This window comes from Lactuca serriola, chromosome 1 (assembly GCF_051521515.1).
Source record: "Lactuca serriola cultivar US96UC23 chromosome 1, Lser_US96UC23_V15, whole genome shotgun sequence".
NCBI classification, from domain to species: domain Eukaryota; kingdom Viridiplantae; phylum Streptophyta; class Magnoliopsida; order Asterales; family Asteraceae; genus Lactuca; species Lactuca serriola.
In genome coordinates this window covers 3,433,632-3,445,000 of record NC_136408.1, presented here as the reverse complement: position 1 = coordinate 3,445,000, position 11,369 = coordinate 3,433,632, and the positions used below count along the sequence as shown (strand labels likewise).

Genomic DNA, 11,369 nt, shown 5'->3' with positions numbered 1-11,369 from the left:
TCACATTAGCTACACCAGACCAGACAGACTTTCTTTTTTTTTTACTATTTTTTGACTGACCGGATCGGTCACTCCTCAACCAACTAAGACATTTCTGAGCAGTTCCCCTCACCCCCTATCACTTAAAGGCAGAGCTAACCCAACATTCTACTGCTCTCTAAAGGGCATGCCTACTCTATTAGTCAAGCTTGGAGAACATAGTACTAGGACTTACTAGATGAAAGACCTTGATTGGTGAAGGGCTTAAAAGTTAGGTAGTTGCTATCTATCGGATCTTTTCTAAGAGGTTAGGTAGGTGGTTGAGTCGAAGCGGAGAAGGAGACTAAGTCATCGGTCGTGCCGGGATTTCTTTCCTACTTCCAGCTGAATGAGGACCACACAGCCGTCAACCCTGCTGGAAGTGCTTTCTAGATCCAATCTCCTGGTCTTTCGTTCGCTATTCGAATGTCTGGACCAGTAGAAATGTACGAAAGGTGGTCTTGTCCTTTCCTTTACAACTAGTAGCTAGTAGCTCCGTCGTTGATCCCTCCTCTTCCCGGCTGGTTGTGACTCGTATGTCCAGCCAACGACTATCGATTCCTAACGAATCCATAGATTCTTCTACCATTCGACCAGATCTTCTAGATTGTATTCTCATTTTCCGGCCTCGAGCAACTTTACTAATAAGGGAAAAGCCCTTAACTTAATTGAATTCATATTATATTAGTATAATATAAAGCGCTAGCGCCCAACCGGCTTTCCGCCTCCATTTGGTCGTGCTGCTATGATGTAACGTGCAGTCGTCCCGAGGCATTTTAGGGCCCCCCATTTTCTCTCCCTTAAAGGGCTTTATCAGCCCAATACCTTCCTGGCCATGGGAAAAGCATAACCATAGATTTCGTAGGACGATTGCCCTATCTCTTAAATTAAAGGGGGAATAACTACATTTTTGTCGTAGTCGACCTTTCGGATTCAGTAAGATGGCCATTTTGTACCAGGTCGAGGCGCTGGCCGAATTTTGCTTCAAAAATGTACAGGTCTAATGCTGTCTTTATCAAAAAGATGCTGCAATCTTCAATCATCGTTCATCGAGCGCTTTCTCTCATCTGCCTTCTATGTATGCCTTTGTGGTCGTTAACGAGAGCAATCGACCAAGCAACCAATTACCACCCTAAAACGTAGCTGGGGAAAAATGATTGCTCAGATCTCAATCCTAGACTTTTTATCTTAATAAATTACCTTAGGTAAGCTAAAAGATAAGGGAAAGGCTCCGGGATTACAAGCCATGATCTAAAAAGTGATTGCCCCCAACCCTTTTACAGTTCCAGAAGCAGAGGGAGCTGCTTTAGTAGTTCCATCTCTCTAGCCCGCAGGAGTCCCGGGAAGATAGAGGCAAGACAAACCGCATAAGTAAATATATAACCTACAGAAAAGTGGGCTAATCCAACCAATCTTGCTTGTACAATGGAAAGTGCCAAATCTAAATGAACTGCCAAAAATAGTGTATGAACAATGGATTCAAATTCCAAACAATAAATTTATCAACGTTGAACTTCAGGACAACGAAATGGCTTCTCTAATAAATCGACTTCCTAAGGCAGAAATTCAAGACGTACTTAGGGCAGACTCCATTCTAAAGCCACTAAAGGAGTTCAACGCAGAGCAACAAGCCCAATTAAGGGATATAGCTATTCGACACTTTGAATTCAAAAATGAAATCATCGCCAAAATGAAATCCCTTTATCCCAACGATGAATGGGAATTGACAAAAGTCATTTGAGAGAAATTCTTTCAAGGACGACAAAAAGATCGGGAGTCTTCCTTGGAAGATCTCCAAAGGATGCTTTCCGCTTTAAACGAACAAGGAAAATCCGCAAGTTGTTCCAAAAGACTCCGATATAATATTTCCTATGGCGAGATCGAGGAAGTGTGGTGTGGTAGGCGAAGCGCTAGTGCCCTATATATAAGGCGCTTGCCTCTCTTGTTTGAACTACTTGATAATTAGACTTTCGCGGAGATGCCTGGTATAGATACCTCGAATGAGAAAAAGTCTTCTTTGACGATAGGTCCCACCGTTGCTCGAGGATAAAAAGAATAACATGAATAGACAGTGGACATCTTTGCGTGCTTTGCTTAATCTGGTTTGGTTGAGAAGTAAGGTAGGAAAGAGCCGTCGTTTGAGCCCTAAACTATAGAGGTCGTTTCAGTGGGTGTCCAGTGAATAGAAAAATACCTTTACCAGGAACAGACCACCTTTTCTTTTAGACGATTGAGAAGTGAAGTTGAAGTCTCGAAGAAATCCGGGGAAGAAGTTTAAGAAGGTTCGGGAGCTACCCCAGTAGTAATAGGAGTTTTCACAGAAAGTCTTTCTCTTTCTTCTTTATCTCAAGTCAGTCTGTAGAGGGATGGTACAGAGATAAAGACTTCTTTCACTCTATCTTCTATTTATCCTATATCTGCAGAAGCTGTTTTAGGATTAGTTGCGGGATAGCTATATAAAGAAAACCCGGGTAGCCGCAGCTTGAAAGTCTAATATGAAACTAGCATTTCGAAAAGAGAGAAAACCCTAACCCGGTGAGTAAGAGAATAAATCCCCTTCCTTCTTTATCAGATTATGCGAACCCTGACTTTAGAGAAAGAACCTATTCGAAGGTAGTTGCAGTTTGCCCGGGAGTAGTTGCCGGAAAGGTGTCACCTTGTTTAAAATAGATCCGGATTTAATAAGTGTTCTTATTATAGCATATTCGAATTCATTATTCTCTGTCTCAGTCTTAGAACAACCCGGGATAATAGCCCCGAGGTAGCAGCTTGCCGATGGCATTGAGATAGATCGGTGGTGGGCTTACTGCTTGTTTATGCTTACTCCCACAGCAGCTGCCCCTTCTATCCCGTACTAAGAGACTTCTCCCACAAAAGATCGATCGAAGGCCCAGGAAAGTGAGTGCCGCGAATTCCGTTGCCAGTCAAGATCAAGAGTTGTCTGCTCCGGGTAGGGCTCGCTCCGGGAAAGGAAAGCTTTGGGCGGAGAGTTCTTCGCATTGAGTGAGGGTAGCTTCAGAGACTCATTCATTTTCATTTAGAGACTCAATGGAAGCTGTTTATTGTTCTAAGGAATGGGAATGAATTCTCTTCCTTTAGGAATAAAGTAGGCAGTATAAGTGGTTTTCTCTTCTAGTCGATCTCTATAAACAAAAAGGCATGGGCAATAACCCGCATCATATGCTGTAGACCAGTGGGCACCCCTCAGCCCTCGGATTTGGCAAATGCAGCCATAGCCGCCTTAGCCTTACTGGCACCTCCGAGAAGTCTACCGCATGTTCATGATGTTCATGCGCAAGCAAGTTTCAGCGGCTCATTCTGAATAAATAAAAGAAAAAGAATTGACTTAGGGTATGGGTTCTGAAGAGGGCTTCTCCTTTCGCAGTTTGGTCTTCTTCCGATCCGAGGAGCTCAGGGCTCTAAGCTAAGTACTTGCCCTTGTCTTTGATTTCTGCCAAAAGATCTTTACTGTATATCCAATCTTGGATTGGCCGCATTCCCATTTATATTATCAAATCACCCGGTTCATCATGCACAATCAAAGCAAAACTAAAATGACTACATCCGGTCGCGTTTCCGCTAAAACACTAGAATCCCAAAATGAGTTATTTAAAGATGTATGTAACATAGGCAGGGCCATCTTTTTTGAGCCTTTGTCTCAAGAGATCTAAAAACTTGATTTCTTCTTGGTCCCTTTCTCCCACGTCCACTTCCAATTCCCTCTGGTCCAGTCGGTCGCGATGTTGGCCCAAGAAGTCGTTAAACGCTTCTTGGGGGTTGTAAGGGGCCTGGGCGGCCAAGGTAGGATTCTGGGTTAAGACTTTTTGAAAAAGTCGTAGACACTCATGTTTGAGTTCTCGGATCTGTAGATCCCTGTTCTCAAACTCGAGTAACCTTTGATACTCTTGCTGGGAGGGAGCTTGCCCCAGCGCGAGTTTGATGTCGGACCAATATTCTCCCTTTTCCTTATCCAGCAGATAGGAGCTACCGTCCCCCTCGAGTCGTGCAATTCGATTTCGCATCGACGATTCCAAGCTACAATTGTGGGTAGGGGGGGCCCGCTTCATCCACCCTTGGGATCGCAGAACGAGCCGATGTGCCTTCCATTTCCGGTTCGGGCGAGGGCTCCATCAACACTTTGATCTCGAACGAATCCTCCGTCCAAGAGGAACCAGAATTGGAAGGGATTATTCCCCCACCCGACGGACTCATCATATAGATTTCGGCCCCACTAGCGAATAAAGCCCTCGCAGCAAAACCAATCAAAAAAATAATAAAACCGGAACACCCTACTTTAAGTAAGAGTAGCGAGAGAGATCGAACCCCAAAAGAAAGAGTAGCCTTAAAGAATAAGGCATGAACAAACTCTGATTGTCCGCACCGGACCCCAATAAAATACAATAAGACCCCTAATACTACAAGGAGAAATAAAGAAAGTAGAGTAGTTCTTACTCTTTTTTGCATTCCTTATTTCTTAAAACCTCGATCTTCAAAGAAAACTGACTCCTCCTACTCCTTCTTCTCCTTTAGGATAGGATCGTCGTTGGTCCTTCTTTCACTAATGATCTAATGATCTCACCATTTTCTAGTAGTTCTCGCTCCTAGCTCGCGGAGCGGCATACCGGGAAAGAATTCACCCTTTCGCTTGCGTGAGCAACGGCCCCTAGCGCCCAGAGCAAGCGCCTTTAGTGTTCCCGACCGCCTGCCTTTCGGCCTTAGCGTTCCAAACAACCAGTAGTGTGACCGATTTGTGTTCAAAACAACCGATGACGCTAGCGACGACTCGTGGGGCCCCCTAACGCCGAACAAAAAAAAAGGACTAGTGCTATAACGACGAGTGGTGTGGTCCTAACAACCTAATATGGTAACGACAACTTGTAGTGGTCCTAACTACTAGCAACAACCACTACGGCAAGCGCCACAACGACGATAACGCTAGACCGTAATATATAGGCTTGCGAAGCAACCACTCCCTTGGTAACCTTGCTCCGCAACCATCGAGTCGGCCTTACCAAACCAAAGATAACTAGTGTTCCCAAAGACGGAAGAACGACATGCGACGGAACAAGACGGTAAAGCAACCACTCGTTGTCGTTTAGTTGTCCGTCACTCGTAGTCTCTGCATCATAGGTGGTTGTTCGGAAGGGTTTGACAACGTAACAGATAGCTAGGCAGTTACTACGCAACACACATTGGGGTGGTGCAACAATGGAACGACTAATAGTCTACGACTAGAGATTTTAGGCGCAATAGAAAGGAATGTTGTAACCAGGGTGGGTGAACCCTCATAGATATCAGGTGCCCACATATATAGAGTGCCTGGATCCGGTATCATAAGTCATATCGTTTCTACTTTTTCGGGAAAACCAGTAGTTTTGAAAAAGTGTCAACAATTAAGTTGGTGAGTTCATAAGAGTTTTGTTTGACAAAGAAACCGCTTTCCTTGTAGAAGCGACAAAGTATGCTTCCAGAAAATCCAATATTTTCTTTATTAAGTGAGATGAATACTTCTATGTTACGCGATAATGAATCCTAGAAAGACCCATAGATTCCTTCTATAATCGCCCAGTGTATATAAGTTATATAAAATTTGAATTAAATAAACCGTCGAATATAATGGGTCTGCCCTAGGTCCACAACCAAACAAGGAACAGGAAGTAAGGCGGGCCACCAATTCTAAGTCGATTATGACTAGATTCTTATATAACTCTAGCATATACATTTAGCAATTATAGCTGAAGTCTAACAATTCTAGATGAAATATAGTTTTAACAGAGATATGATTCCAAAGAAAATCTTATATTTTCCTTATAAAAATTATGTGGTACTAAACCCCAGGACCGAAAATAAACAAGTATTTTCCGTACTTAAAGATATAAAAGTGGTTTTAAATCGGCATAAAACCCCTTTTGATTTGGAAGTGAACACCTTTTCAAAGTAAAATTGTCCATGTAAACTTGAAAGATAGTTAACTACGTATGTGAGTCACTATAACCATACTATGACGATAAATAACCTGCACAACGCTTTTCAGACGTTAAGATACTATGAATCTTGTCACCCGTAGACCTGCAGGTCCCACTGTAGCTAGCAGCAAGGTGTGGGGTGTCAAACCCAATATAGATCTATACACAATTATCACGCTCTCCCTATAAGAGACTCTGGTTATAACTTACAGGCTTAAAACGGAGTCGTTGTCGAAAACCGGGTAAAAAGGTGGAAAATCCGAAGTCTGGGCGAGGGCTCGGTCTCAGCAGCCTTAGTTCCGAGGTCACTGAATTAGGTCCAAAGGGGAGGGGACTGCGGTCCAAGCAGATACCGCAGGTGGCTCGTCAGGAGGGTCCGAAATGAAGGTTGGCTGCGGTGCTTAGTTCCGGGTTCGGTTCCGCTGCGGTCTTCAGCAGCCTCGTCCTCGTAGCTCCAGTCCTTAGCCATTGCGGTCCGAAGGCTACGGTTCCTTAAGGGGCTGCGGTTAGATGGCTGCGGCTACTCAAGGAGGCTCCGGTTTTGCTTCCTGGGACCTCGGTCCAAGGAGGGTTTGGCCCCTAGAGATAGACTTCAGCCCTAAAATGCTATTTTCCAAGATATCACCCCTTTTCGAGTGGTTTTTCACCAAGTCAAGTGTCGAGATGCCCCAAATGATTATAAAAGTTTGCATTTATTAAAATAGGTGGAGTGTAAAAATACAAACCCTTTACTTATTTACTTACCGAACATTGATGGGACAAGATCCAGTTTGAAATACAATTATTGAGGCTGAAATTATTTATACAATTTCATATTCATTTTAATCTCGTCCCATTGCTACCCCTTAACTACGATGGTTAAGTTGCCTCTTGATACTTGTCATATTCTTGTTAAAACTAAAAGACGTTTCTCCTTCCTATTGTTTGCAACATACAATAAACCAATCATATTTAAACATCTAGTGTTTTGACGATCATAATTCAATGATAATAGTTTACAAAATATAAGGACCATTGCAATCAAAGGAGGTCTTGAAGCTTCCTCTCTCCCAAAAAGCACGATGAGATCATTTCTCTCGGACTTCCTCTTTTACTTTTTTTATAATAATATTAGTAATACTTCAACTTATAAAACGTTGTCACTTTTGTAACTACTTTCATTAATAGGTAATTTTTATATAGAAGTTTATAGCGATAATAATTGTTGGAAATGTGGAAATGTATATCCTTAATTAGTTTGTGGTTGATGGTTCATCGTATTGTTTAAGCAAAATATATATACTATAAAAGTAGATTAGATAATGTTTTGTTTACATTCTAAAAAAGTAGTACCACGTTATAATAACTTAAATTTGTTAAACAATGTAACTAAAAAAATCTAATTGAACTTTCTAACTTGAATATTAAATTTAGTGATAGCGTTTAAAGCTTGAGTTAATCAAGACAACTCATAAATGCACTAAAGGTTGAAGTTATGTGGGAAATCACCAACAAGACCACTAGTTGAAGAGTGGTGTGTATTACCTTCTTCATTTTCGTGTATCTATATTTTGCCATAGAAAAAACCGAGCCCATAATTCTACGCCGGATACATGGTTTATCGATACATCAAAATCTTTTTGCAACATTTCTTATTCTCTTTAATTTGTACACATGATATTTTCTAGAATTTTTGAATTTTTTATTTTTCATTTGTCATTTTATTGTATTTTTTATTTTATTAAATTAAAATTTCACATTTAATATGTAAGGTATTTATTAGAAAGAATTTATATATAGAATGTATTTTATGTATTAAAGTCTCATTAATTTTAATAACTCAATTTTTTTTTATTTTTCTTATAAATTCAAACTTCTCAAATTGTTAAAATTTCATATTTAATTTTCTTTTAAATAAACCCATATAATATATGATATCACACTTAGTAATATAATATATGACATTTGTTCTAAAAATTTCACTTGTTTGAGTATTTTATGGAATTAAGATAATACTCGTCCAATTATATTGTTCTATCCGATCCGAGCCATTTTTAATTTTATAATACTTATATTAATATTATTATTAATATCATTTTTAAATTATATTATAGTATTATATGTAATGATAAACATAAAGTTTCTAATGTAAACCATTAATTACATCTTAGAAAATTAATGGTATTGTTTTTATTACTTATGGTATTATTATTATTTGGATTGATGTTGATATTTTGTCATGAAAATTAGATATTTAAATCTTAATGATTATATTTATTTATAATGTTTTAGATATTAAAATCGTTTATCCTTAAGAATTTGAAAGTAATGAAAAAACAAATCAATTTTTGGATGAGTTATGATTCGGTTTGGTAACGAATATTCCAACGAGTAATATGATCATAAATTGGAACACCCGTGTTCGTAGGTATACCTGTAATAAGATGGTTATTTACTAACGGAAAATCATAAGATGGAGTTTGAAATACGATTTTATAATTGGGAACTGATTCGTATACAACAATATTTTTTCATATATAAAAATTCATGTTTTAAAATGTTGTACAATACAATCCTATAAAACATAATTTGTTGTGTACGGAGAAAAAATGTTGTGTACGAATCATTTTGCTTTACAATTAGATTGAGGCTGGAATTATCAATATCCGTTCTAATCTCATCCTATTGCTACCCCCTTAACAGCGATGGTTATTTTTATATTTTTCTTTTTAGATTAAGGGGGTGTTTGGATTAGCTTATTAGCTTATTGCTTATTAGCTTATTTGTGGTGAGAATAAGCAATAAGCAATAAGTATGGGGAGAGATGCTTATTAAAATTAGCTTATTTAACTTAATAAGCTGGATTTTATCCAAACACTCAAAGTTAGCTTATCGTGGGAATAAACAATAAACATTTTTTTTTCCTATCCAAACACCCCTAAAATGTCAAGTTGACTCATGATACTTGTCATATTCTTGTTAAAACTAAAAAAACACTTCTCATTCCTTTTGTTTGCCACATACAATAAACCAATCATATTTAAGTATCTAGTGTTTTGACCAATCATAATTCGATGATAATAGTTTACAAAAACATAAGGATCATTGTAATTTACTCTTTTATAATAATATTAGTAATACTTCAACTTATAAAAAGTTACCACTTTTGTAACTATTTTCATTAATAGATAATTTATTTACAGAAGTTTATAGCGATAATAGATGTTGGAAATATACATGTTGAGTTTGTGGTTGATGGTTCATAGCTTCTTCTTTAAGCAGAATATATACTTTAAAAGTAGATTAGAGAATGTTTTGTTAACATTCTAAAATACTAGCACCACATTACAATTACTTAAATGTTTGTTAAACAATGTAGCTACAAAAAAAAAATCTGATTGAACTTTCTGACTTCAATATTAAAAAAAAAATCTGATTGAACTTTCTGACTTCAATATTAAATTTAGTGATAACGTTTTAGAACTTCAGTTAATCAAGACATCTCATAATTGCACTAAAGGTTGAAGACAGTTATATGGGAAATCATCAACGAGACTACACTACTTCAAGAGTAGATTGTGTATTACCCTTCTTCATTTTCGTGTACTTATACTCGCCATAGAAAAAGGAAACGAATCCCCAAAGAGATAAAACAAGAGCAACACCCTTTATGCTTTGGAACTTCTCTTTGAATAAAGTCACGGCGAATATCTCCATCACCGGAATTTGGATCGTAGCTATGACCCCTAATAAAAACGACGATCCGTAATATATGACTCCCATTGATCCCACGAAGAAACACTGCCACAATATTATGCTCACAAATAAAATCACATAATAATTCGTTTTTCCTAATCCAAAATCTTTTGCCTCCCTCGAAATCACCTGTAAATTAAACAGATAAAAAAAAAACAATACTATTATTCAACAACTTAGATATCAAGATTGATTGTAACGGATGTGGTTCATATATATATATATATATATATATATATATATATATATATATATATATATATATATATATATATATATATATATATATATATATATATATATATATATATTTTGTTGTTAAAGGTTATTTTTGTCATTTTCAAATTATCGATACAAACGAAGTTCAAATTTGTAGTACCTTGAAATCATTGTTGAAGATCATCCCCACCATGCAAAACACAGTAGCAAAGAGACACATCACCATCTGAACCTCCATCACAAGTGTATACGTGATCTCCTGCTTTGCCTTGTTGAAACTTAGCTCCATCAATGGCGACACAAACCCATACAACGCCGCTGCCGCCACCGTCATACAAAAGCCCAAAATATACTCCCTTTTCCTCTCCCCTTCAGGGCGATCGCCGCTAGCATGAAGTGCCATCAGCAATGACCCGACAGTGAGAAGCACCACCGCATTTATAGAATACGGTGTGAACTTATGTTTTACGAGAATAAAAGCGAAAATGGCCATGAAAATGAGTCTAGTCGCATTGATGACTGCGTATATGGAGAGAGGGAGGTGGGAGAAGCCGAAGGAGTAACAGTAGTTGGCGAGACCGGTTAGAAAACCAATCACAGCCGCCGCTATGAATAATCTCCGACGAATATAAATGAATTTTGTTGGGTGGTTGTTACCGTTGTTTCTTCCGGCGATACGGCGGTGGTAGTAGAGAACAATGAGGATGATCAAAGTGAACGGCCACCCAACTGTCTCAACGAATCCTCTCAGCCAGATGCGGTGGCCGCCGTGGAGGAAGTAGAGGCGAGTGATTACTGGGCCAAAAGAGTTTCCGGCAGATAATAGGATGCAGTGCAGGATTAATAGGAGGGTTTTCTTGACTGCCGGAGTAACTTTTTCAGCCAAGGATGCAGTGGTTGCTTCATTCTGATGCTGCTCCATGTATCAAAAATCTTGATACTCCCGCTCAAATATCTCAAAATTAATATTGTATGACTTGTTTATGAAAATGCAATGTGCCTATATATATAGTTGGAACTATGGTAGAATTTTGGAATTTTGCGATCACGTTCTTCTTGACTGTTGACGGATGTTTGCTCTGCACCAATCACGATTCTGGTGGCTGCAATTTTTGGAATTTTGCGATCACGTTTTGGTTTCTTTTTCGTCCGATTAAATCAATTCGTGTTCATGGTTATTGTCTTGACATGATTGTAATTGGAATGTTTATTCATTTTTGAAGTTTTCCGTTTTTATTTACTTGCTTCTCTTCTGCTTCTTCGATCCACAGGCGATTTTTGCTTTATTTTATGTAATCCATGTCGGCGTTTATACGATTGATTCTGTAAAACGAAATTGTTGTGTATTTCTGTATTTTATTTTGTTGTACGTCTTCAATTCACTTGATTTTCGATTCGTTTTTCAAAGTTTTGAATTTTGTATGCTTCACT

At 38.4% G+C, this 11,369-nt stretch overlaps 1 protein-coding gene across 1 annotated transcript; it reads right to left on the bottom strand.

Annotated features, from left to right (window-relative positions):
- Positions 1–9,506: 9,506 nt before the first annotated feature.
- LOC145067309 (purine permease 1-like) lies at positions 9,507–11,075 on the bottom strand. The gene is made up of 2 exons (XM_079014480.1): positions 10,099–11,075; positions 9,507–9,848 (listed from the first exon to the last, which is right to left on the bottom strand). Exons 1-2 carry the CDS (start codon positions 10,858–10,860, stop codon positions 9,519–9,521), a joined length of 1,092 nt encoding a protein of 363 aa, XP_078870606.1. The 5' UTR covers positions 10,861–11,075; the 3' UTR covers positions 9,507–9,518.
- Between the last annotated feature and the right edge of the window lie 294 nt (positions 11,076–11,369).